Below are 27,437 nucleotides of genomic sequence, written 5' to 3'. Positions count from 1 at the left end.
AAATATATTTTCTCTTGCAAGGCTTTTTATAGCATTGCAGTTTTGGAGACATGATTACATATCAACACATGGGCCAACCTCCTCCAACAACTTTGGTTTTGGTACAAGAGAAAAAACTCACTATGAACATTTAAGAATCTTTAATTCACACTAGTAATAAAATTGCATTACATTTCATAAAATAAATGTTCCAGTTTATATATACAGAGAAAACAGACTGTACATACCCTCCAATGAACCATTTCTAAAAGGAAAAGAAAACAAACCTGAAACAAATTTCACAAAACATACAAGCAATACAGTGCTCAGCTAAGCAGGCACAACTGTACATCAAAATTTGTAACTGCTCAGTGTTGGGGTGTGGGAGGGGCAAAAAGTTGAACATTTACAAGAGTCCTTAGGGACTGATAAAGGGGTCTTAAAAAGTATTGCAGGCAAGCAGACAGATGCTTGTCTTTTTCCAAGTGCAGCAGAACATCCATCTTGTGTGTAAAGTGTGGAGCCGAATGTTGCTGCCACGAGGTTCCAACTATTGAACCTGTGTCTCAAAGCTCCCATTCAGCTGGCCCTCCTCATAGTCCATTTGACACAAAATCATGTTGTTTTTTAGGAAAAACTTGTCTCCCACGCAAAACCTGTTGGCAGAGAAAAACAAAGGCAAAACTGTTGTTAAAAACACAAAGACGATTAGTGTTGGCATTATGACAAAGTGGTGTGTGTGTTGACTGGCTGCCTCTGCTCTGCTCTGGCAGTGAAAATGCATTTAAGATCAGCAGGTAATGATGATTTTGTTTGATTGCACACATTTGGCTCAAGACATTTTACCTGATGCACACTGACACTACGCCCTGTCAGATTCAAAGCCTGCTTTTGATAGTCATCATAAATGTGTGGCTTCGAATAAAAGTAGATTAAAACCCTATCATTTCAAAGCAAGCAGACAGGAGCACTGGCGCCCAATGAAAGGCAGGTCAGCTCTCCTCGGCCTGGCAAAAAAGGCGCTGGCACCACAAGAGTTTCCAAGGAAACTCTGCCACGGGGTGAGCTTTTCACACACCAATTTGGTTCCACTGCTCAAGAATGTTTTTCCTCTAAAGTCTCAGAGTCAATTGAAGAGGAAAAATAACACATAGCAGCCTGCCCCACTGATGTTATTCTCTATGCTGCTGTTTGTTTGTGTGACACAGTGGAGAAAGCTCCATAATGTGACTGAAGGGGAGTGAAGATAAGAATATAGTCGAGCGTAGCTTGGCTTTAGTAATGTGCCAGGCTGGTAAAACAGTCACGGCCATGGCAATACTGTGCCAGATGAGACCTGGCTTCATGTCTGCCAGCTGAGAAGAGAGACTGCAGTCATAATTCCCTTACAGCAGGTGTTCACTATGGTAACTGAATCTGGCCTGCAGAAGGTTAATGGGCTTGTGCTGTGTGGAAGAACAGGGTCACAGCACCCCTGACAAGCATGCAAAGGACGTTGTGCTCCCAGAGTGGTGCCATTACCAACAGTATATTAATGGGAAAAAGCAATATTTGGGTATGTCATATTCTATGTATATCATACCATAGGCTTTGTGCTCGCTCCAATTTTATAATAATTCCTATCACTAGGGAAACACCATTTCACTCCCTTATGCAGCAACACACCTCTGGTATAGACTTTATTTTTGTAGCTCCCAGCTACCTCCTTGAAAACGTAAGAGCTCATTTTACATCCTCTGGCTTAAAAGATTTACAGATCTAGCCACAAACAAGGACAAACTGCTAAACTGCTGGCAGAGTGTCACAATAGAAAATAATTAGCAGAGCATTACAAATGCAACACAGCAACCTTTATTCTTACAAGACAATCCACATGCCCCAAAAATTTAGGTTTTTTTTTTTTCACACTTCCAAACTGCAGTCTGCAATAATGTAATCAGACAGATGTACTCTGTTGCACCTTAAAAGAGAGCTATATTTCAGCAGATTCTAATATTTAAGCTATTGGCCATTTTAACAAAAAAAAGGCTATGTTGTTATGCAGTTATGATTTCTATTCTTACCTCTGGTTACAAAGCTGACAGGCAAAACAGTCCAAATGGTAAACATTATCTCTGGCTCTCATCACCATTTCAAAGGCTGGGATCAGTTTACTGCAGGCTGCACAGTTCCCCGTTGTACCAAAGAGCCTGAAAGACAGAGAGCACAGACGGAGATTAACCCACCTTCCCTTTACCTTGATGCAATAAAAGAGTAAACAAAAACGTACTGACAGCAAGGACAATAGCAGAAAAAAAAAAGCTGCAATGGAAGAGAAAACATGGCAGAATCAAAATACATTGAATGTAATGCACAAATCTTTCTTGGCACCCACTTGGTATTTTTGTTAATGAGAGTTACAAAAATAGATCTTAATTCTTGGCTAATGATCTAATTAAAATGATCACATGGTTTTAATCTCCTTCTTCAAAGAATTCCCCCTTTGCACGTTGCAAAAACAACAAAAACAAGTCTGAGGTAAACCATTTGAGCTGTTGAAAGTTTTCTTTCTTTCAAATCTAAAATACCTAATGTGGCTATCCCCAACCAAAGCCAGCTGGATTTTACACAAGAGGCTGCGTTCTATAATGAAGTCATAAGTTCAAAAGATTTCTGTTACAAGGATTCACACTCAATCCCTTCTCTCTCTTGCTCCATCTTCCTTTTTCATTCAGAGAACAGAATGATTGGAGATGTAACCTTGGAGAGTTAACTAAATGTTTCTCAGACTCACAACTCAAACCTTGCTGCTGCTTGTTTAGGCAACTGTTTATTAGACTGGAGCCAAATGATAAAGGTCACAAACAGAGCAAGGAAGCACTAGTGTAGATCTCTTTTGTCTTCAAAGGGACCTCAATGCTTCTCCCAGTCAGATTTACATTTTCATTTTCCGAGCGCCTGCCTTCTATGTTTAATTTGGAGATTCTGAAGCACAGAAAGATTTATATATTCTGCAGGAGGAGAAGGAGCGTTTCACAGCTTTACAAGAGGAGATAAGGCAACAGCAGATTGCCATTCCAACAATATGTTAAATGCTTTTCCCCAAACTTGTAGGGCTCAGACAGAAGAGTCACAGCGTTGATATTCGGCCTCGTTTAGGCTAGTCCCATTCAGTTGCTTTCACCTTGTTAAAGAAAACGTCTATCCAGCAGCCCTGCTTCTAATTAGGGGCCACTGCCTCAGAGGAGCAGGAGAGACAGAAACGGAGGGAGAATGGCTGTTATGTTCCATGAGAGGGATTCACAGGGTGTTAAACAGAGACATTGTTACAACTGCTTACTGTTTCAGTAAAATACTGCATGTTCTCATACAGCAGACAAGACAATATGGCACTCTGTAACATAAAGAATTTGTTTTTTTTCACATACTGTAGAGACACATTTACTGTAAACATTTGCAGATACAAGTGTTAATTAATGCATTTGTCAAAAACTATAATTCCTCCTGTGGGCACCCATAAGATAATGAATGACAATAGTAAAACACAGTTGTAATAATATAAAATCTGGCTTTTAAGGGGAAGTTATAGTTGTTGACAAATATTGTACATTAATTAACACTTATAACTTATAACTACATTATAGTGTGTTATAAACATTTATTAAATATTTATATGCTACTTATAAATGCTAAATAGGGGGATTTAAAATAAAGTGTTACCAAAAAAAGGATTATATACACACACGTTCAGTCCAAATATCACTGCTCCAGAAACAAACTGTTTCTATTACATTATTTGCAGCAAACAAATTTTGGCGACTGTAATTTTGATTAATTAATTCTCTTCCCCAGTGTTCACGTTACACCAAAAAGCTTTCGTCTTGGGGTGTAACTTACTGCCTCCCACCTTCTCAGCTTGAGGAACCAGTGTCATCATGACAATGGCAGAGACTGCTCCAGATTGTACCACACCTGAGCTCTAACTGTAATGAGGGGTCACATACAGTCGTGATGTCTTTCTCTTTCCCCTCAGGGAACCAAAGCTATAAAAGAGCCTAGAGAGCCTCGGCCACTTACAGAGTCTGACATGCACACACCCATAACAGCTCGTAGGATTATTCTAACCCATCTCCATTACACCCCGCTGGGCTGTGGACATGGTGCTCACTTGATACATACAGGTTGTGAAAACGCTTGGTGGGGGAGGCCCAGCTTGCTTCCTACACTGAGTTCCACCTTCAGTCAAAGGAGTGTGTGACACCTGTGGCTCATATTTTACCTTTTAGTTATAAAGTGTCTCCAAAAAATAACCCAAATACTGTGGGTGTAATCTCTTCTTCCCTTTCTTATGAAACATTTTTTCAGCATCCCATCTCTGCAGCTGTTGACAGACACCTCCCAACCTACTGTAGGTACTGTACACTGCATTTAAACAGTCCTGCAGAAACACAGGGTATTTTGATTAACTTTTAAGAATTATTTTTATCAATCCAGGAGAATAAAAGCAATGCTACTAAAATACAAAAACAAAATATTTATGTTTTATATATTTACATTTATGTTTATATTATGTTTACAATATTTGTTTTAGCAGTTGCACTGAAAACAGATGAAATAAGAAATTTCATACATACATAACCCTCATGATGTCACCAGGGTTATCTCAGCTTGAGCTTGATACAACAAAAACAGAAAGCCTGCAGACCCTGCCTGGGTAAACACCCACATCTTTCAAACTCCATGCCCCCCAGTTTGATAATGTCACAGATGGTGATGTCACTGATATCACAGTGACATTACCAGTTTGAGTAGTACCACACATAACAAGTAAACTGACCTTTGTGTGTAAAATTGGTGGAGTTCCCCTTTAAGGATGTTTGAGGATCCTCAGGAACTCAGACAGAGAGCATGCAGCAGACAAGCCGCCAAGGTAATAAACCCTTTGTGTATGTGTGTTGAGGCTGTTATCTTACAACAGTGGTCTTCAACCTTTCTCAACTCCAAAACAATTTGTCTGATGTCAGTCAATTCGACTTGGTGGGGTGGGCGGATTCAAAGGTCTGGACCCAGGCAACAAAACAGTTTGACAGAAGCAGAAATTGCATGAGGCTAATTGTACGGAAAACCTACTTTATTGTAATAACAACTGCATAAAACAGCATACGTAGGCGCAATCAACATGAACATGATGTAATCCTCTTTATATTGCCTCTTTGCTCTCTGTCTTGGTTTTCTTCTCATGTGGACTGTTGTTCAAAACAGACAGCTGTTTGTTTAGTTTTAGCCATTTCTCCATATTGCTAGTGCTATGGTGAAAAACAGTTCTTCTTTGTGTTTGTTTGGTTGTTTGCAGTTACATTTCAAGTTATATATATTAAGCTATATGCCGAAGTGTTGAGTTTGTGTTAATGGCGTAATGCAGTAACTTTAACGAGGCAAACAGGAGTGGATCAAAACCAAGTGGGTAGTTCCGGGTCTGAAAAGTGAAGCCAATGTGGAAGTGCCTTAAAGCCGCATTCTTTCTAATGGCCAGCAGGGGGCAACTCCACTTGCTCCAAAAAAAAGTCTGAATGTATAGAAGTCTATGGGAAAATGACCCTACTTCTCACTTGATTTATTTCCTCAGTAAACACTTTCCTAACAAGGTCATGGTCTTAATTGCTAGTTTGAAGTTTTCTTCAATACAGCGTGATTGTGTGTATTCAAAACACCCCCGTTGTTTTCACAACTTTGAACTCGCCCAACCTAATGGAGACTGCAGGGTCTAACTGTACTCAACGTTTACTGAACATTTACTGAATCTGTGTTTCTCCATATTGACACAACGAGAACCCCTGCCAGCCCCCCCCAAAATATATTTTAATATTTGACATCCGAATGAATATCCATTCATGAACATCCAATGAACATCCAATATGGGATAGAGCGAGGGGCAGAGAAGTGACGTTGGATGCGAGCAGGGCAGAGGAAAAGGTTAGTAGTAAGTTGTCAGTCTGGCAGTAAATGTACAGTACAGACTACAGTTTGTCGCTTAATAAATGCTAAAAAGTCACGTCTGTTGTTTCCCCAAATGCTGGAAAAGTAAAGGGGGTTAGCTCCAAAGTTGCATAACCTGAAGACACAAAACAGAGAAATACAGAACGGAGAAATGTGTGGCCCCCCCCTCCACCAAATATCCAAGACGGCCAAAATGGCAAAGTTGAGACTTCAAAACGAGAGTCCACAAAACAATGGGTGATATCACAGTAACTACGTCCATTATTTTTTCACAGTCTGTGATTAAAACGAGACTTCGTACTACAATATGACCAATTATACTTATCAAACAGAGGGAATTAGAAATAAAGGCCTGCCTCTAATACAAGCCTGTTTCAAATAAAGGCATATTACCTTCTGCAGTTGAGGTAAATAAAGGCCCCAATCCCTATCTGAGGAAATACGGTATCTTTGTAAAGGCCATGGGATCTTCTTAAAATATATATTTTATTATTTCACAGACCCCTTGCAATTACACCACAGACTACTAGGGGTCTGCGGACCCCCAGTTGAGAAACAATGAAATACAAAAAATACTTAGTAGTATTTTTGAATACAGTAGATACCTAAACAGGAGACAAAATGTTTCTGCTGCTGGCTCAGAAAGGCTTTGCATCCATCTTCCAGAAATTTCTTACTGGAATGCAAGAAATTTCACTGGATGTGACTGTGTGCTATTCGCACAGTTCTTCCACCAACAATTGATGTGTCTGGGTTATAACATGGCATCAGCATACGACTTAATTGGGCCTCTCGTGCTAAGAGGAGATTAGAGACTGAGAGTAATGTTCAAACACATTACACTCTTTTCTTCCCTTTCCTATGAAGCTAAAAGCTATGAGAGCCACCACTCTAGCGGTCTCATGAGTAACAGCTGAAGGGAAACTACACATAGTGAGCAATGAATGTTTCACATCAAAACACGATCAAGTGCAAAATGTAAAGGTCACAGGTTTTGATGTCAGCTGAGAGAATATAGAAAATTAGAGTCAAACAAAAATTAGGCAAGGCAGAAGCGAACACATGAATGGACTGACCAGGTTAGTTACCACCTTTATCTTGTGCAAAAGTATGGAAAATACTCTGATTAAAAATCTAAAAAGCTAATATCATCTACACAAGCTGAAGGATCAGGATAGCCCATTAGCTTATGAAGATTTTTCTCACTGTAATCATGTAACCATACAAAGTATGTACAATAATTTGAATATAAACACACAAGAAAACTGTTAATACAGTTGCTCCAGTCGTTTTTTTTTACTTTAAATTCGATATGCTTCGCAGCACTGAAACACAGCCTTCAAAGAACATAAATTGCAGATTACCTTTTGAAAAACATTAATTCGTTTCATTCATAATAGATTTTTTTTGTTTGAATGGACTATTTTCTGCAGAATTCCCACGTATTGTTCTGACACATGTCATGTATTGTAAGAGTGCAGTGGCTCATGCACTTCAATTTCCCTGGTCATTTGGATTAAATAAATCAATATTCTCAAAAGGAAAGTGGGAAAAAATTCAACATCAACACAGTTTTTAGTGCTTCTATTTTAATAGCATGTGAATGATGACTTTCTGGAAAATAAGAGAGTACTGTTGATAGCTTCTCATAATACACTGGGCCCATCAGGCTTTGTCGATCAATCATTGGCATTGTAGCAGGGCTTGAAGCCTAAAAAGTCCCATTTTAAAATAGACGCTTCTGTGGTTAATTTAAACGGATTAGATGGTTAGAAGTGCTGGTTTGGATTGCTCCCCACAACCTGTGAGACATTCTGGCATGGCTTTCTGAACAGGATAACGCAGTGAAAGTGAAAGCAGACTGGCTATTTATTGGACAGCTTTAATGTGAGTGAGTGTTGAGGAACTTTCAAATTTAACAATCTGTGTTCAGATATTAAATGACCCCTGACATAAAAGTATTTCCTTCAGGTCTACTGTTATAAATGTAATTTTTTTCTGTAAATATATTATTTATTAAATTCATAAGCATACTGACCTAAACACTCCATTGTCTGCTGTGTTATATTTACTGAATTAATAAGGATCAATAGTCATAAATGCATACTGTTTTATTTGGAAATAAATGGTTTTTATTTGGAAATAAAAAATGTTTATTTTTAGTTCGCCTGCCTAATCTCTATTTCTTATAATCTGGAAAACAGGAGGAAATACCATACAGAACATGTCATACTCTAAAATCTCTAAAAAGAGTTCTTATTCAGTAACAGTTTTAACTTTGTGTGCTGTTGTTGGGGCAGAGTTGGACAGCAGTAAAAAGTGTAAGAAACTCAACTCTCCTTCCTCTGTTATTGAGTTATTACAATGGGTCTTTAGAGAAAAGAGGGCCTTCTTTAGTCCTTTCAACTTGCTGCTTTGCCAACTTCAAACCCTTAAAGCTCCTACAGTGCCTCTCTGCATTACTTCCCTCAGATTGGGCTGTGGCTCTTGAAGTTTTCTACGGTACCTGTTCTCTGAGCTCTTTGAGACTTCCCAGTCTACGCAGGTTTTGTCAGATTTCATAAAAGGGAAAGTTGTTAATGCATGCATCACATGTTCTGACCTTCAACAGTTGTGTCTTTTTGAAAGTGTAAACTTTTATGTTCAGATCTATTTTGCCCAGAGAGGAAGAGCAACTGTTTTACTTATTAAAGTAGTGAGGAGAGGACAGATTTGAAAAACAATCACATCCAGATGGAGCTATCATCTTCCCCCTGCTATTTCGCCAGTTTGTGGATAACTTATAATGTTCATTATCTTGAAAACGTTTTTCTCTTACAGTTAATTTTACCCCCTTTTGATAAGTGGATGACTATATGTCCTCTCTAATATATGAAGTAGAAGATTAAATGATCTTAGTCCTGATGATCACACCATGACTAGATTGTCAACCCTCTGGTGAAGTCATACGATCCTGGGCCCTAGACAAAAGGAAACGCCTAATTAATCTATTATTCTCATTTGTAATGAAAGAGTGTGGCTAAGTTGCTAAAAAAAACACCCTCAATACAGAGAAATTGATGTCAGGATGATTAGAAATTCTGGACTTTTTGTTAGTGCAATGGTTTGGAGGGCAGAAGAGGACACAGGCTAAAGTGTGTGTACATTTTTAGTGTTTGTGTGTTGAAGATTCAAGAAAGCGTGAGTGCATTCAATAAGTTGCTAATGCCACTGAAGGACAATCACAGATGGAGCTCCTATAATAATTAATGTGAGCATGGCAGGGTTCCAAACCCTGGGAAATAACCAAAGTGTGTTTGATCCACCCGTGTGTCTTTAATGAAGTGCAGGAGGCTAATTCAGTGCACAGATTTAACTTCATTACTGCAGGTGAGGGGAGTCTTACTACACAGAAGGAACGAAAAGGAAACTGGCGCAGGACGGAGACTGCATCACCTACTTTCAAATGCTCTGGTCTCTCAAACTGCCTCTTCTCTACACGCAAGGCAAGGTTTTTAATTTGTTCCATAATAGAATTCATCTCAAGCATCTCTAGCCATTAAGTGTTCTGCATTTGTCGCAGGCTGAAGAGCAGGCGAGTGGGATGGATTTCATTAGGCAATCTGGGGCAACAGAGGTGCACAGAAAGCTCTCTCCTCATCTTCTTTTTTTCATTCTTATTTTAGTATTCCTAACTCTTTATTTCATATGTCACTCTCTGATTTTCATCCCATCTCTGACCTCTACATCTTACTGGTCTAATGTGCGAGAAAGCTTTTCCTTTTCCCGTCACTGTGCCAGTTAGGCACTTATGGCTTGGGGGTTGGGGTTGCTGTCTTTTCAGCAGATGTATTTTACCAAGTGAAAGTCTCTGCGCTTCATCATTTTTGCCTTCTCTTGGTCATTTGCCCATTTATTATTACCTCATATGCACCATCTGCCCCTTCTGGGGGCAACACTGGGTCTTAGTGGACCTCTCACTGCATCTTAAAAGCATTAACTGTGGGTGGGAACTGATGGATGGTAATGGTCTATCTCAACGAAACGTCCCTAAGCGCCTCTCAAGTGGACTGCAGGCTCCTTCTGGGTCAGAGGAAAAGCTGAGATGTGAGTGAAATGTGAGATCCATGAGTGAGGTAGGAAGATAACGGAGTGGCTTATGGTTCTCTTTACTTTGAATTTTAATAGTGATTGAAACGATGTCTGCTGTTTTAAATGTGTTCCTCTAAATCAGAGTAATGAACGGATCCAAACCCAGTGAGTAGCAGTAAGCTGGAGATATCAATGAGGGAGTGGAGAGACAAGTAGGCAGAAGGGGAATGGAGAAAGGGAGAGGGGGAGGACAGTACAGGACAGGGAGTTTTAGGAGGGGGGCCTAGGGCACCGGCATCCCTAAGTCGGCCCCAGGGGGGTTCCCTCTCAGATAAATGGTAGGATCTCATTGGGAATGTGACTTAACGCCCGGGAAATGGTCATGTTTAATTTAACAAGCAGATGGCAGGGGACATCTGAAGGAGGGGGAACGGGGGGGGGAACAGAGCCAAAGACACTGGTGAAGCAACATGCCTGCCTGGAGGTACAGCCTACAGCTCTGGTACAACTGAGACCTAGTCTACTCCATGACAGAAGTCTTCTGTGTTCATGTAAACACAGAATAAAAGATGTAATTATGAAAAAAAAAACTGTGCGATGAAAAGCAAAAATTACACGTAATCGTATTAACTTCACACCACACAAATAATGGCTTTTAGCTTAATGGGTATACATCTTCTCAGTACAAACAGAAATGGAAAGACAATTCCTCCATCTCGTACACAGTGGATCAGGAATATCTTATATTATATGAGGTTAGAAGAAATTAAGCACACACTGCAAGGTTCATCTGGCAAATTCTGTGAGTTGTATGTTTATCACTTCAAAAAGTAATAAAGTTTAAAAAAAAAATTACTGTCTCTTTTGTCTCTCATTGTGACGTCATAGAATCTCTATCAATACTATCAAACTAATAGTTGTATGGAAAATTTGTATTTTTTTAGCAATCAATAACACTAGTCACAAGTCAAAATCCGAAACAGGTTACTATTATAGAATTTTTTCATGTGAACATTAAAATTCAGATGTTAAATTATGTGTCCTATCAAAACAACCTCTTATAAAAATGTATGCCAATCCTTACTCTCTAATTAAACTGTAGTGCTGAAAATGTCGGAAATGTCATGACAGCATGATTCATGTCTTGATAGCTGCACAAGAATCTTCATAAGTTATACAGAATGTAAATTTCTTTAAGGATTACAAATAAGGAGATGAATTGCTCCAAAAATGCCCTAAAATGTTTATTTTCTGCCTATGCTATACTCTTGTGAACTGTCTCCAAGTAGCATTACTTTCTGCTGTACGCATACTGCAAAATAAAATGACGGCAAACTGTCTACATATCAGGTTTTGCCATCATGTAATTATAACACTGAGGACTCTTTGCAGTGATTTAGATGAATTGTAGATGTGTTTCTATGAATGGGAGCCACACAACTTAAACACTGAAAAACCGAAGCAAAGTGGCACTAGAAGGTAAAGAAAAACCTTCACTCCTTCATGTCACACGGCCCTTGCAATGGCATGGTTTTTGTGTTTCTTGTGAGTGGAGAGGTGACTGTGTGTCTTTTCTTGCCTCAGGTAGTCCCTGCGACAGAGGATGAGGTTGGCTTTCGTATAGAGGGTGGAGCCCACCTCCCCCAGGCGGCAGTCACAGCAGGCACATTTGAGACAGTCCTCATGCCAGTATTTGTCCAGGGCCTTGAGCAGGTAGCGGTCTTTAATCTTGCGATTGCAGCCAGCACACCCCTTCTGTTTCCCTTTGGGCTGGACGGAGAGCATCGGCACACCTGTAGTGATAAGGAGACAAACAGCCATGCGTGATTTACGGCCCAGGAACACGAGTGACTTTTCATGTTCTCTTTTTGATAAGCCGGCTGCTTCTCGAGGCGTCTAAGCCTGGCCTCGCGCACGGCCACAGCACACTGCCTACCTGCTTCATATGCATTAAAGAAAACATTCTTCCATGTAGATAGGCACACAGGTCACATTGGACTACAAAGCCCTGACGTACTTGTTCCACTTAGAACATGCTGTAATACAAAAGTTACATGACTGCTTGCAGCAGGCTTCAGAGTAAGGGGCATGTCTTGTGTATTTCTGAGGATACAAGACACAATGTTTATTTTGTTTACTGTGAGTGTGCCATGTAGTACGTTGGTTACCTACCATTTCATCAAAGCCCATTTCACTCAACTGTCCACAGCTGTAAAAGCTCCTCATGGGCTTTGTTTGGTATAGATTAACATTAACCTTTTAAAAAGCCTCTGACCACAAAAACGTTGCTACCAGACCCCAGTGAGATATGTTATGGCCTAAGTGCCTTTTAGCATACACTCACTCTCTGTGTTTTCATACATACACACACACACAGGGAAACACACAGACACAAACTCACGCACACACATGTGCACACACAAACCACAAACGCACACACACACACATACACACACAGTGTTCCCTACTCAGAGCATTACAGCCTTTCCTCCTTTTACACTTATCTGTACTCATGTGTCTGCAACGAGCGAGCCTAACTTACCAAACTCGCAAATTGCCCTGCTGTCACGCAGGTCCCCTTTAAGTGCGCCTTTTACCCTCCTAAAGGACAAATAAAGTCCATTTAATAACTGCACTAAACACTAATAGTCTATGTGTGGTTGACATTTGTGTTTGGACTAAAAGCCCCCCTCAGGCCACTGCTGGTACAGAGGCAGGGGCGTGCAGCTCCCCTCTGTAGCACTAACAGGTCTGCCACAGCTGAAAGCACAAGACAACAGCTCTTAAGACACTCTCTCACACACTGAGCTATTGATCTGTCTAAAAGAACACACAGTGGATGCCACTTGCCACTCTCTTTCAAAACACATTTCTCTCTCTCTCTCTCTCTCTCTCTCTCTCAAAAAACAAAACAAAACAAAAAAAACCCCTGGACACTCTGCATCACAGGGGGTCAGGCCAGTATTTTGTATGTGTGGGTATCTATAAAGGCCTATTTTAAAGACGATGAAGATGTTATACAACGTTTTATATGAAATGTCACTGTTTAACTGGTGCACTTTAGAGATGTGTGCAGGTGCATTGTGTCCGGATCAAATGCAGGTTGTAACAGTGTATTTTGTAGCTGTTAATGTTAAGTGTGAATAGGGTCATTCTGTAGTTGGATCTGCAATTTTAACAGTTACTTCTGCGGTTTGCTCAGTAATAAACGCAACCTCAGCTGGTGACAAGGGACCGCTTCACTCTGTGCACTGTTTTTCTCCGCTAAGCCTGTCAAGTTTGTTCTCTTTCACAAAAACCTTACACCACTTTTCAAAGGACTTCTTTGGAAAAGGAAAACATATTTTCTCTCTCTCTCTGTTTCTCACATGCATGCACACAGACACACACACACACATCCGCATACACAAATGGACTCACAAAGTACCTTATTGGATCCAGATTTGCTCTGCAATTTTTGGCCATCCTTACATCAATAATTCTATGAATGTAATATAATTAGCATTTCCCCTTTTAAAAAAGAGGTGAAAGAAATAGGAGAGCTTGTTAGTCAAATTTATAGCTTTGGTTTATATGTCAGTAAGTGCTCCAGTGGCGTTGAGCCGTCTTATTTCTTTATCAGAAGTGGAAAGGAGAGGCTAATTGGTCCAGTTCTGGTGATGGGAGCCATCAATTAGTGTTCTGCCTGCCCTCCAGCTCCCTCACCTCCCTCCCTCACCAAAACAGGCCCCTTGAAGCTGGCACATTAGGATCACAAAACCTGCTATAAATACCAATGTTCAGTGTAAATGAAGCTAAAAAGCTTCAAATTCAAGCCACACTGGCTAAGGGCGGACTCTTCTACCTGCATTTCATGGCTTGTTAGGGGAGCTCTCTGCAGGTATGCCAACAGTGCTCGCCTGACAGGCTTCTACAGAACTAAAAAGTCTTAATGAGGAGAGCGAAAATGCCTGTGTGTGTTTCTATGTACATGTGTATGTGTATGTACTTCTGAGCTTGTGCAAAGAAAAAGAAAGGAGTTTCTGCAATTCCCTTGGGATCACAAGAATCTTTAATTTGCCTTTTATGACACCTAATTAGTTATTCTACTCAAAATCTTTGCTTTAAATAAGAAAACTAATTATACAAAAAGGTCGTTCCCCCACCTCCAGAGAACTACTCCTAACTGGTTGAGACCACCACCCGCCACACACTCCTTAAACATATCACGTGTGTTTTACATCACATTTGAAAAGGCCAAAGCTTAACCTATCCTGCAATTACTGTATGCTGCTCACCCCCCTGTTGGATGTGTACTTTGTTTTAAACCCTGCTCAGCATCATCAAAGTGACAACACACTATGTTTTAATGCAGCCGAGGTTCTGTTTTCAGTTAGTCTCACATTCATTCCTTCATGCATATGTTCTGGTCCTTCAGGCCTGACTAGAGAGAGATGTCTCAGAAGAGGAACGTCTAATGTCTGCCAGGAAACCAGTATGCACATTGAACTGATGCCTCTTCCTTGAAGCCATTGCAGGGAACAAACACGGGTTTGATGCCTTCTACAAAAGCAGCACCTGGAAAACAGCTTTAATAGTAGTGTACCAAGTAGTAGCTCAAACCTACTAAACAAAGAGCAGTGACAGAAAAAAAAAGATTGTGTAAAGTAAATGTCTTTTCAATTCCCTTAATGTCATGAGACATTTTCTTGCACCTGTCACCGCTCTCGGCGCAATGTGAAACTGTGGAGTTGAACAGAACCTCCCATGCTTGCCACCTCCCAGGAAGAAAAGCTGCATTATGAAAGGAAGTAGCAGACTAGGAGGCAGCCTCCACTTAATCCAATCCATTTAACAGATACAAGTGCCACTGACCTTCCAGTGTCATTTGATGTCACCAAAAGCATGCCTCTCCACATCACAATTCGTTCTCCAACAAGGGATGTATTTTACCCCTCAAAGTGGAGAGACAGCACTTGTCCTGCCAAATATCCTTCCTGAGAAGGAATTTAATTTGCCATTAGTAGTGTGTGTAAAGGCCTGTCATCTCTCTCTTCTTCCATCCATCTACTTTCTTTAAGATTGTATCTTTCAAGAATATGTACAGTTTCTCAGCCCAAGCAGTCTGTCAGAGCATGTATTTTCCATTATAGAGATAGCATCCAATTTCTGTGTTACCCTATTTAGACTTCCGTCTTTACAGCTATCAAAAAATCACATCACTCTGCTAACCTTTTTGATATATTTAAGGTTTTAAAAGAAAATGCGCTTTTTGGAGCACTAAAGGAAACATTTGAAAGTAGAGAAATATAATTATCACATAGACATGGCAAGACCCACATTTCCTCAGACTGGACAAGGAATGCGTGACAAGAAAGATGATTTGCTCTAAAACCCTTTTCTCTATTGTTATCACCAAAATGTTTGGTTGTTTTTTGAATGAGCGAATGAGCAGGTGCAAAGATATATGCTGCATGGGTTTCCTATGAATCCTGGAGCAATCAGCCATGCTGTGTCATGTCATGCAGAATAAAGGAAGATTGGTTATTGCTTTGGCATCAACTGCTGTGGATACAAAACCAGGAAATAATCATCATCCTCATCATCATAATCATAAAATTGCCAGTGATACTGTCTGTATTTCTTCTATGTTCCAATTACATAGTTTTTATGTATGCTGATTATTTTCTAGATTAATCGTATAGTCTATGAAATGCCCCCCCTCCCCCCAAAAAAAGACCAAAAAATGCCCATCACAATTTCTAAGAGTCTAAGGTGACATTTTCAGTTGATTTGTTTTGTCTGACCAACAGTCCACAACCCAAAATTATTGAATTTACAATCATATATGGCAAAAAAATCTGCAAATCCTCAAGTGAGAAGCCGGAACCAACAAATGTTTGGCATTTTTGATGACTGAACTGAAATGATCAAAGTAGCAGCTGACCACTTTACTGTCGATCGACTAATTCTTTTAGCTGTATTTTTCTGTGCATCAATGTGCATGCAACAAAGCTGAAATGTAATTTACGCACAAAGTCACAGTATCCTCCTAGTACACACATGATCCCAGTGGAACATCTGCTCTCACAGGCGCTCGCCCTTAATAGCAGAAGGGACAGTTGCATCTGATTCTGTGTTTTGTTAAATGCCTTTTGATCAATTAAAAGAACCGATGCCATGGTGTGACGCAGACTTTGCTAGTTCATGGGGAGGTAAAGGATCTTGATGAGAATCACTCAGCCTTCCTGACACATGGGGAGGGAGGCGGGCTTTCAAGGAGGTGGAAGTTGGCCATGGGTGGGCCTCCTCTCAGGGGCCCCTATAATTCCTCCTCCCAGCTGCAGCAAACAAGAGTGTTAGGCACCAGCATGGTAAATACACAGACTGGGATGCTCAGAGAAATTAGATACTACATTACCAAATGATTGCGTTTAGCTGAAACAAGTGCGTCTGTCATCATCATCTTTACCATCACCTTCTCTTAATTCAAAGCACTCCTGCACAAGACATCAACCAACCATAATGACCTACGATGAATCTATAAACTGCTGCATGAAGTTACCAAACTATCACACATCAACCCTGCATAACTGAATGAATGAATCATCTTAAATAAATCTGAATTATATTATATTATATTATATTATATTATATTATATTATATTATATTATATTATATTATATTATATTATATTATATTATATTATATTATATTATATTATATTATATTATATTATAGTAGAAACAGGGAGAACAATATAGAGCAGTGTAAAATCATAAATGTCTATATTGGTTTCCTCAGTGCGTGTGCAGTTTAGAAGCAACAGAGACTTGCTTTAAACCCAACTCTTTAAGGTTTCTGCCACCACTGTGAATGCTGTGGTCATGTCAATCCCAAGTAAAATTTGTCCCTGGGCCAAGGTGTCTGCCACTGAGGTTAATGGGGATCTCATGCAGATGTCTTGCCATTGTGTGCATGAATCAGCCCCTTTCATTCAGCTTCCGTCATTGCTGTAATTGAGCCCATAGACACGTTTCTCTATTGCCAAGACAAAATACAAGACATCTGGTAATAATATCAGCTGGAATACACATGCCAGTTGAAAGCCGACTGATGAGTGTATTCTGAATGATAAGCAAAATAAAGACCACTGATTCACTGTGTGATTCATGTTCCCATCCTTATTTGGATCATATGCATGGAGTAAAGGAAAAGATATGCATGAACACAGACACACACACACACACTCACTCACTCACTCACTGAGAGAAACACACTGACACACACATTCTCAAATTAGGTAGTTTCTTACAGGGCCCAAGTCAATATTACATTCATACTAAAGGTGTTTTCTTATAGTTTTCTGTAAGAGCCTTCTATGTTACTGTAAGGCATGCTACATTTCCAGATGGTTGTGTATGAATGCTGGGGTCTGTGGGGTGATCTCTGGGACTGTATGCATGCTATGATTATGACATAATTAACACCCACAGTAAGTGGGAGAGAGAGAGCAGACAGGGCTGGTGCGGATGAGGAGGGGACTGTTCATTAACAAGATGCACTCTCTCAAACTTTGCAGCTTGCTGTGGCTAATAAGCCCTGGTGAAACGGAGCCCAGCCGTCCCTTGCATTGACCCTGGCACTGCCTGGGATAAGGGAGGGTTTTGTCTCCTGGAATAATTGCTCTTTTCACATGTTACAAGTGTCCTGACCCCCACGGTCGGCAGCCACTTTCCCTACCATAATTACTCCTGATCCGCTCCAAATGAGTCAGCCGCATTAAGGCTGCAATAACACTGGCCCGGCTTCAAGCGCGGCATGGGGAGTCTCAGCAGAGCAGCCTGGAACAGGACTGCCTTTTCTCCCAGCCCACGGTCATTTCCATCACGTCAGAGGTGCATTTCTTACACTTGAAGTCAGCACGAAGGCCCTGGGCCTTTTTCTGAGGCTTACAGAAGGCATTGTTAGCTCCTGGTGCTCACTACTCACTGTGGTTTGGCTGCAGACTCCATCCCAATTAACGGAAAACTTCATTAGGGTGTTTTTTCCACACTTTTCAGCCCCCTATTATTTTTAATTTATTCACATGGGGTTAATTAAAAGAAATGTATCACAGAGATATGCAACAGCTTTCTAATTAAATTCATTGCTGCTTTTTTTTAAAGACATGAAACTGGCAGAGTTTCCAAATTATTACAGAAGGCGACTTGTTCCAACACTTGGTTGCTCAGTAGTAGGGTGAGATTAGAGCTCTGCAAGGTAAGCTGTCAACAGCAAGAAACGGAGTGAGAGAGGGAGAGATGGGGTGAGAAAATGAGAGTGAGGGAATAAGATGAATGAGAAGAGGGAGAAAAGACACCACACAGTCGTGGTTTTATCGTGCTGGGTTACCCCAAATAAACAACGTGAAAACCTTTAAAAAAAAAAGGAGGACTGATGAACTGTCAGTGTTGTCAGAGCAAGGAGAAGATTTGGTATTGGATCAAGCCATATCAAATGTGGGCGTAATGTTAGGCTTTGTCTTCTGTTGATCTGATCTTGAAACCTGCCATTTTACCATTTTTCATTTAAGTGCAAGCTGTCAATAACCAAAAGGGCGAATGCATCTTCATCTTCAGTCCTCATACAGAAGTTGTAAGATCAACTGACACTTTTAGTGTTCATTTGAAATCGAATAAAGGGAAAATCAATCTATTCTAAAACTTCTTTTAGACTTAGATAGAAGAGGCAATCTTATGTGCCACTTCATGATTCCTGACAAAAAAAAAAAAAAAAAATCAAGCTATTAGACCTGTCATAGCCACTTTCCGCCATTCGGAAACAGAATAATGCACAAACACTTTTTAGTCCACATTAAAAATGCATTTAGAGAAGAATAAATGTAGCCTTCTAAAGTTTGTGTCACTCATGAGGTCAGGAAGTGATGTACAAAATCCTCCCCACTCCCCAGCAATTACTGCACACTTATTATTTCAAAGGATATGCCAGGAGACAGGTGTGCCATTCAGGGTCCTCAGTGTGTTGAAAATGGAGGGGAAGAAGGAACACCATACTGTGGTGCACCGTGTGAGGCTCTTTAATCTTGAATAATGCAAATTCCCCACAGGGGGCAGTTATTTGGCAGCACGGGCCTCTAATGTCATTCAAGCACCTAGTCCCACACCTGATGGGGTAAATAATGAGAGAGGTTGGTTGGGTGCACAGTTAGGGGGGTCCTCATGCAGACTGGGCGTGATGTCATGTTGGATGGCAAGTTAGTCTTGGAGAGTAAAATTTTATGACATTGGCTGATGGTTGATTATGAAGATGGCTTGCTTATAATGAATTCCATTTAATAGTTTTATATTACCTCATAATAGACAGACTTTTTCCACAAGGAGTAATTCTTACTGGCTAAAGTCAAATGGCAATTCAACTTGAGACGACTGGTCAAATGAAATGAAATAAAATGATTTGATAGAATTGTGAATGGGAGGAGGGGCGTGGGGGGGGGGGGGGGGGGGGATCCAACGTCTTAGAAACAAGTTTAAGTTAATGCTGAGCTCAGTGGGAATGTGTGTATACAGTAGATGTTATTTGCCCCTGAATTTGTAGTTGCAAACATCATAGTTAAGCACTGATTAAATCAGCAACTTCAATATCCAAACCCTAATCTACTAGCTTTAACAGTGAAAGAACTACCCCCCTTAATCAGAGTCTTTAATTAGCTATTTAAGATTTGATTTACTGAAGGTCATCCAATAAGAGATTAGTTCTCAGCAAGTTGGCTTTTATTTAAGAGAAGGCACCCCAGGCTTTTCTATTTACCAACAAGATAGCTGTAATATCTAAAGAAAGTGTGAAGCCTCTGTCCCCCATTACTCGGGATACTTGTACTAAAAAGCATCTCTAAGGAGGCTTTTAAATTTGTTATGTTTGACCTAAATAAGTGCATACGATATTTTTGTTTTTGCCAAAAATAGCCTCGTAAAGGTCATTTCAAGTTGGATTAGAACTACAGAGTATACTGTATGTATGCATGAAGACAGAACAGCTACAATGTATATCTCTACAAAGTATCAGTTGTGCAGTAACATTAAAACAACTTATAGGTTAACTGCTGTAAAGTGCACATGTGTTATGACACTGAACAGCATCTTCATCCCCTGACTGAGAATGCAAATAAGAAGAAGAAAAATGAGCCTCTGGTGAGAAAGAAAACTTATAATGCATCTTTGTTTGAGATGCAAAAAGGATCTCACTTAAGAGCAAAGCTACTTTGTGACACTCAACCTGCCGAAAAGTGAATATAGCAATGGGAATACAATAGAGCAGTGTGGTGTCTGAAAGACATTTACAGTGAAACAAGTCTGAAAGTCTAAAAGCCCTGCTAGCAGCCCCTAGAGGCTGTGCTGCTCCTTACATCCCCCAAGAACAAAGTGTCTTTTACTGACCGTCCAACACTGCCATCCTCAGAGCCACACACTTACACAAGCAAGGCTGAAAACACATGAGGAATTCTCAGCAACAGCACTTAAAGAATGGTGGGAGCTACAGTAATTGGATAATGAGAAATAGGTAAGGATCGGGGCTCTGGCAAATGGAAAATATGACGCTGGCAAGAATTTCTGCCAGCACTGTGTTGTGTGCACTGTAAGGAGAATACAGCCGGTCAGTTTGTATAAATGACTTCTCCTTCTGAAACTATTTTATTACAGTAATACAGCATTATTTCTGCAGGTGTTCATGTTTAACATATGTCAGTGCTACTCAAACCAAACAACATCTGTTTTACAGGACTTACAAGCACATGGATGTATGTGAAAATTGTCAACTGCTGCTGTGAACCAAAAGTAACACTGATTCACATGTTTACATATAAATCAGAAATTCAAAACTCCGTCATTTTATACAATATTACACAGTTTTTACCATTATCCATACCCCCCAAAAAACGCACATACACAGTTTACCTGGGGCTCCCCACCAGAATAACATGTTCATAGCATACACTTACAAACAATACATATGTACGCTCTTAAAGAGGTATAGGACACCCTTGCCTTTAACAAATATGCATCAGGATGGATTAAATAAGACCTGTTTAATACTGAGCGAATAATAGCATTTCTGTATGTTTGCTTCAAGTAACAAGAAAGCGTTAAGTGACATCAGTGTAATTACAGTTTGAGATTCAGTCTACACATGAATAATGCTCTAATCAAAGACATATGAACATTCATGTTTCTTTGGCAGTCTAAAAGCCTTTAAAATGTCTTCTTTTTTTCCTTTTTTACCTTGCAATATAGAAGCATGGAGAGTATCGTAGCATAGTATGTGAATGAATTTGTGAGACAATTTCCTCATAATTTCATTGCGTGCACATTATTACACATAAAAGTATGTAATTTACATATTAAATGCATGACATTAACCCTGCAGAGTTTTGATTTTCATTGAAACTTAACTTATAAAGTGCTTCAGTGGACTAACAGTGTAACAGGTGATGTTATTTTACTACAAGTACCATATAAAGTTTTTCTTCGGTTAAAATTTTCTGTGCATCTTAACAGTAGCACTCAGTTGCCAAAGAAACATAGTCGTGACATTAATTTTGACCTCTGCTAATCTCAAATCTTTGCTGCATGTCTCTCTCCTTTCCCCATCTCTCCTGTCTTCTTTGCTAAGGCTATGATAACAGAATGAAGGAGAAATGATTTTCCAGAGAGAAAAGAATACGCTTTACAGAGTGCTTCAGAATGCCAAACAAGTCAAAACAGAGAGTGTGCAATAGGTAAACAGGTGAACAAATAACTTTGTGGAGAAAAAAAAAGTGATGAGATGTAGCAGGAAGTGTGTGCGTGTGTATTTATAAAGGCACCAATGCAGGAAGAATTTTTTCCCATATCAACATTAGTGTAGTCAACAGCAGCTTGAGATACTCAGTGACAAGTGACAGTGAAACCTGCTTCCAACAGGTTCAAACTGATGAATAACTAACAATATATTTAATATGTGGCGAGCCATTATCTGTAATGCTGGACTACCAGGTGTCGACAAATATCACAATGGTTTTATATCGGCACAACCATCAGACGCTACTGGGGTTTATTTTTTGCCGCTGAGAACAGTTCTCTGCATGTGCATTATCAACATTACTTCTGAGCATGTCTGCATTTGTCTCACAGCTACCGGTAAGACGTTAGGTTTTTCCAAGGTGGTTTAAAGTAACAATTCATCTCACTGTGTCAGCATAACTGTGGATTTTGTCAAAGGTTTCATTGCAACGTCTGAAATGACCCTTGCGGCTTTGAGTTTCTTACTTGTTCATATCATTTTCAGTGTGACACCTCTACCTCTTTATGCCGCAACCTTCACTATTCTCACACACAACTCGACAACATAGCAGAAATTCTTCTTGACGCTGAGAGAAAATCATTTGCAGTGAATAAAAACACAGGGTCGGACATTGAACATGTATCACAAGGATCAGCCGTTCCTTGTGATACATGTGATAGCCAGATCTTGTTGTGAGAATTTTTATGATAACATGGCTAACATGCGGCCTCTGGCAATAATAAACGGGATGCTCTCACAGCTCGAGAGTGCATAATTGAGTTTGTGCGCCACACTGATGAGTGCAGCCATTTACATCGAATGCAGGTGGGCGAGCTCGGTAACACGTGTCTCTTAAGTCTCAATTCGGTCCCTTTGAATTCCACTAAGATTATGGAAAATGATACACATCTCGCACACTCGTAGATGTGAAGCGATCAGGACTGATAGGGATCTAGAGGTTTAGTGGTGACAGATGAAATTATCTCCAGTGAGAATTCTGCATTTGTAAGATGGAATTAAACACTTGCTGCTCAAAATGGTACAAGTGTGATTTCCTAAGCAGTTAAAAGGAATAATGAGAACAGCTTTAGTATATCATGGATGGTGAAAACACTGAAGGCATACTGTATGTTTTGGTGCTATTTTGCTGTGTGTATGCATATAAAGCAGCATTCATTTGTTACACTCCTAGTAACTATTATATATATATTATATAAAACTGTCTTCTGACAATCTACAGTATGTTTGAGACAAAATTGGAAAAGTACAGCAAAGGCAATACAGGTGCCTGCAATAAAGCTTCATGAAAAACGGTAGTGACTTAAAGAAATATCAAACGAAGCAATGTGTTTGTAATATTGTTCAGGGCCCAGAGCACAAAAACCAGACGTAATTTCAATATTTGAAATGGGCAAGTTTAATTTTGAAGTAAGAGCAAACCAATAAGCTGAGAAAATAGCAAATACAAGAGAGCAAATTGCATTCCTTTGGAAAAGTGAAAAGACTTAAGGAATATATAAAAGTAATCTCCAGCTGGAAATTAGAAATCAACCCTCAGAAACCAAATAACAGAAAAGAAATATTACTGTCCACTTTCTAAATCAATATAACATCGCTACAAGACAGTATTACCATGGTAACACCGGTAAAGAATGAAGCAATTCTTATTATTTCAAAATAAAAATCGGAGCCTGAAGCCCAAGTTTTATTACAGCAGTCGACAGATCACCAGTCTGTATTCATTTGAAGCATTGCTTTTCAATCACATGCTTTATGAATGTACAAATTTCACTGGACAGGATGATAACAGGACTGTAAATTAACAAGCAAAGGTAACCAGAAATGTATCAGTAGCTGGAGGATTTTTCTTCTGCTTTAGAGTCTTTAGAGTATACAGCTGTGTTGAATGTTCAGCAAAAACATGCTTTATGCAGCGTGGACACACTTTCTTCTCCTGCAGTTGGTTCGAAGATGGAGAGAGAATGGCTGAGTTGCTTTTTCCTCTCAAATTAGACGCAAATAGGAACCTTCGTATGGCAGGGTAAAATAAAAATGTTGACAGAATATTTTGGTACATGTGTTGCTGTTCATTACTAACTATGACCTGCATATTAGGTCATTTCATGAAGCAGTGCCTCTATTCCTTTAACAGTCCTGCTCCGTGCTGTCAGACTCAGTGCTTTACCAGATAGTGTATATCATAAGTTAATGACTGCACCATATCTCTAAAACGGTGATTAGTTTACAATATGCGTGTAAATTGTGATGGACAGGACAGACAATATGAGCAGGTCACCACATACGCAACATAAGAAATATTTTAGGTTTGATCCTATGAAGTTTATAAGGAAAATATAAGAGCAGCCTGTCTGAAAATGTATTTTCAATGCATGACTTTTAATAGATTGATACAGTATGAAAGATTTTCTCAATGGAGCTCAGATAAGGGAGTGAACAGATTCATTTCTGGTTATTGCTTTTGTAGTGCAAATTGGTGCAGACTTTTCTAAGAGAAGTCAGAGTTCAAAAACACTGTCTGCCAAACAGGCAGCCTCACTTTGTTGCCAACTAGGATCGCAGGCTTCGAACACGGGACCAGACGCAATGATGGTCTGCTTTACAGGTCACATAAGGACTAAAATATGAACACTTAAGCAGCACATGCAAACACAAACACACACACTCTCTCTCTCTCTCTCTCACACACACACACACACACACACACACACACAGGCATAATAGTGAATCAATCAAGAGAAACAGACAGTAATCATACACATGCACCCATGTGGCCACCCAAAACAACGACCCACACCTCTCTCTCCACATACACACACATTTATTTGTGCAGGCACTAAGTGGATACATTAGACAAGAAGGTTGAATTGACAAGCCTATAACTTTAGAGCCAATAAACGCTAAGAGGCACCACAGTGAATGAGACCAGATCCGAGCAGCTCTGTTGACAACCTGGCCAAAATACTGGAGCTGCTGGTCGGGTCCAGCAAATAAAGGGTGAAGCTTTTAGGCAATGAGCAGCAGGTGATCTCAGCTTTTCTGCAAGTCCTAATGCTCCTAAAAGCCACTCTCCCTGGTTCTGTAATTGGGCATCAGTAGTTAATGTAGTATTGACTGCATTACATGCTCCTGTGCATCCTTTCCCACTAATGCCATTTGCATCACCTTGTACATTTACCATATTGCTTAGCCAATAACTGTTAAAAGCAATCTGAATCATGAATCATATAGGGAACTTTTAGCTGGACAGACATCCAAAGGAGACAATTTACAGTTGAGTTAATTTGGGTACATTAGCAGCACAACATGGATTCAGCCAGACAGACCAATTTATGTCTCTGCCGCAAACCTTTTATTGGTTTTTAGATGTGTAAGTGAAAGGATGCTCTGCTAAGAGATGAAATATCCATTTTCAAACATAAATAATGGGCTACAAATGCATCCATTACTTTTGGAGGAGGAGCCCTCCTCCAAATGTGCAAAAGCTATATACGGTAATTTGGGAAATAACACACACACAAAAAAAATGTCTTTTATGATTTGTGGAGGTTGTCATAGTGCATGTCAGCAGGTGGTCTATTTTGACAGCAAAACAACCTTCAGCAGACTCTTTAAAAAGTGTCATAAGAAAGAAAAACAGCAGAGAATAACTTCATTTCAGCTTCATAATGCCTTTTAGTGCTGTACATGGCGTCCATCTGAATATTATTACCATGCTATGTTAATAGATGTTAATGCACATACATCACACTGAGCACCATTTAAACCTGTACTGTATAATGCACTGCACGTCTCAACATCAGTTTAATCCAAAATGGGACGTCATTAGAGGCGAGTTTGATTTAAATTAAAATTAATTAGATTGCCTCACCCATTAACCTAAATACATTGAAATAGATAAGTAATGCAAGTAGGCCTATTTGGATGGAAAGTGAGTGAACGTTGCACGGCGCTATCCATAATTTGCAATCAAGTTAAAAGCACTCTGCTGTCATCTCCCATCCCGTGGTGATGTCAAAGGCTGCCTCGCTAACTTCACAGACGCAAAAAGCACTTAAGAGGAGGAAAGAAAAGAGGAGCCACAGCGTCTGTGGAGTATCCTCAAACTCCGGGTTACACATCAAAACGCTACAGACAAATCTAATCTAAAAAAAAAACATGCAACTCCTCTGAAGTAAACTGCAGTTTGGCAGTGCATGGATATGTGTGTAAGTGCACCTCAACTTCAGGGTACACAAGGAAATCACAATATTCAAGTCCCTTCGCGAAAATACGGACCCTGTCGGGAGTAAATGGGGTTGGAGAGCCCGTATAAAGCGGAGGCTGCGGGTGCGCAGGGTCCGGGGCGATGGGGAAACACTTAACGTGTAAAATGTCAGTAGTTTGCCGTGTTACTCCCCAGGTTATTGCATCCTACGGTCGGAGATGTTACTCACCCTCTTCCTTGTCCAACACCATCGTCCTGAGGAACGAGGAGTCCTTCCCCGGGCGATCCGTCCTCGGCTCCAGCAGGCTGCACCGCTCGGTCTGCTCAGAGCTTCTCCTGGAAATGGCTTTGAAACGCGCGGTTGACTAGACTACGCCTCGATACACCAAAAACCCTGGAAAGATGAATTGCCGTCTGCACGTTTTTTTTTTCTCTCTCCTCCTATCAATAATAATTCATACGCGGAATACCGTGATATACGCGGCGAGATCCCCCTATCCGGACTGAACTGTAATGCAAATAAATAGCGATCAAACAGCGTTGGTTGCTCTTGATGAATTCCATGCGAATAAAAAAAAGGCAAAACAATGAAAAGCGATATAAATCTAGTGTCGCCTATCTGTAACGGTGCATACACACAGAGACGGATCAGACGCTCAGACTGAACGGCTGAGCTCTTCCTCGCTGTTAATATTCTCTCTTTCTCGTTCTCATTTGCTCCGAAACGGCAACTATATTCAAACAAATCCAATTGCAAATCTGACAACTGCTGAAAGCAAACTCACGCCGCCTCTCTCCCAGTTTATGTGCCGCGCTCGCCTCTGCTGCTACTGAATAAATGCGCGCAGTTTCCACAGACCCTCGGATTCCCCTGTTAATTAAATCAATTCATTATGCTCAGATCTGATTAGCAGCCCTTCCCCCCTCTTTGAATCAATTATTCAATACACAAACATAATTGCTTGTGCCAGAGGTGTCTAAGTATTAGCTTATTTAACTCCAAGGACACTAATTACCCCTAGGGCAAGGGAACTTTTCTCATTAATTCTGACAAAACACAAAAGCGAAAGTGTGTGTGTGTGTGTGTGTGTGTGTGTGTGTGTGTGTGTGTGTGTGTGTGTGTGTGTGTGTGTGTGTGTGTGACACCGGTCCGCCTGCCAGTCTGACTGTGCGTGATAGAGAGAGAAGGGGGAGAGCGCGCATATGCACGTAAGGTTGTATTGATGCACGTGCACACGCACGCGCGTGCGCGTGTGTGTCAGGGAGAGAGAGAGAAAGAGAGAGAGAGAGACATTGAGAGAGAGCGAGGGGGAGTGATGCTGCTCCATCAGTGCCTGGTACAGTTTGGGTAAACATAAAATGCGTTGTTTTTATTAAAAAATCTTC

The 27,437-nt window shown here is 40.3% G+C and overlaps 1 protein-coding gene and 1 long non-coding RNA gene across 3 annotated transcripts in view; one reads left to right on the top strand and one right to left on the bottom strand.

The window, feature by feature from the left end:
* Positions 1-11,691, top strand: part of LOC121881554 — a 42,572-nt gene extending 30,881 nt beyond the window's left edge. Inside the window, exon 3 of the long non-coding RNA XR_006091820.1 lies at positions 11,611-11,691. This is a non-coding gene — a long non-coding RNA (uncharacterized LOC121881554). The remainder of the gene's footprint in view (positions 1-11,610) is intronic.
* On the bottom strand, positions 126-27,141 carry lmo1 (LIM domain only 1). Of its 2 annotated transcripts, XM_042389341.1 has the most exons (4): positions 26,281-27,141; positions 11,606-11,819; positions 2,043-2,168; positions 126-635 (listed from the first exon to the last, which is right to left on the bottom strand). In XM_042389341.1, the coding sequence occupies exons 1-4, from the start codon at positions 26,300-26,302 to the stop codon at positions 530-532; spliced, it is 468 nt and encodes a 155-aa protein (XP_042245275.1). In that variant the 5' UTR covers positions 26,303-27,141; the 3' UTR covers positions 126-529. The 2 variants fall into 2 exon arrangements, with proteins under 2 accessions (XP_042245275.1, XP_042245186.1); XM_042389252.1 differs by lacking the exon at positions 26,281-27,141 and having other exon boundaries at positions 11,606-13,554.
* Positions 27,142-27,437: the final 296 nt, after the last annotated feature.

The sequence above is a fragment of the Thunnus maccoyii genome, chromosome 1 (assembly GCF_910596095.1).
Source record: "Thunnus maccoyii chromosome 1, fThuMac1.1, whole genome shotgun sequence".
In the NCBI taxonomy this organism is placed as follows: Eukaryota; Metazoa; Chordata; class Actinopteri; order Scombriformes; family Scombridae; genus Thunnus; species Thunnus maccoyii.
Note: the sequence above shows the minus strand (reverse complement) of the source record. Positions and strands in the feature narration are given on the sequence as shown.

Bases quoted from the DNA above. Each gene is read 5' to 3' on its own strand.
- lmo1 (XM_042389252.1), bottom strand. From the start codon at position 11,847: ATGGCTGTTTGTCTCCTTATCACTACAGGTGTGCCGATGCTCTCCGTC. The intron at 2,169-11,605 runs GCAAGAAAAGAC...TCTGTCTTTCAG, and splicing joins TGTCGCAGGGACTACCTGAG to GCTCTTTGGTACAACGGGGA. The intron at 636-2,042 runs GTAAGAATAGAA...CTCTGCCAACAG, and splicing joins TGTCAGCTTTGTAACCAGAG to GTTTTGCGTGGGAGACAAGT.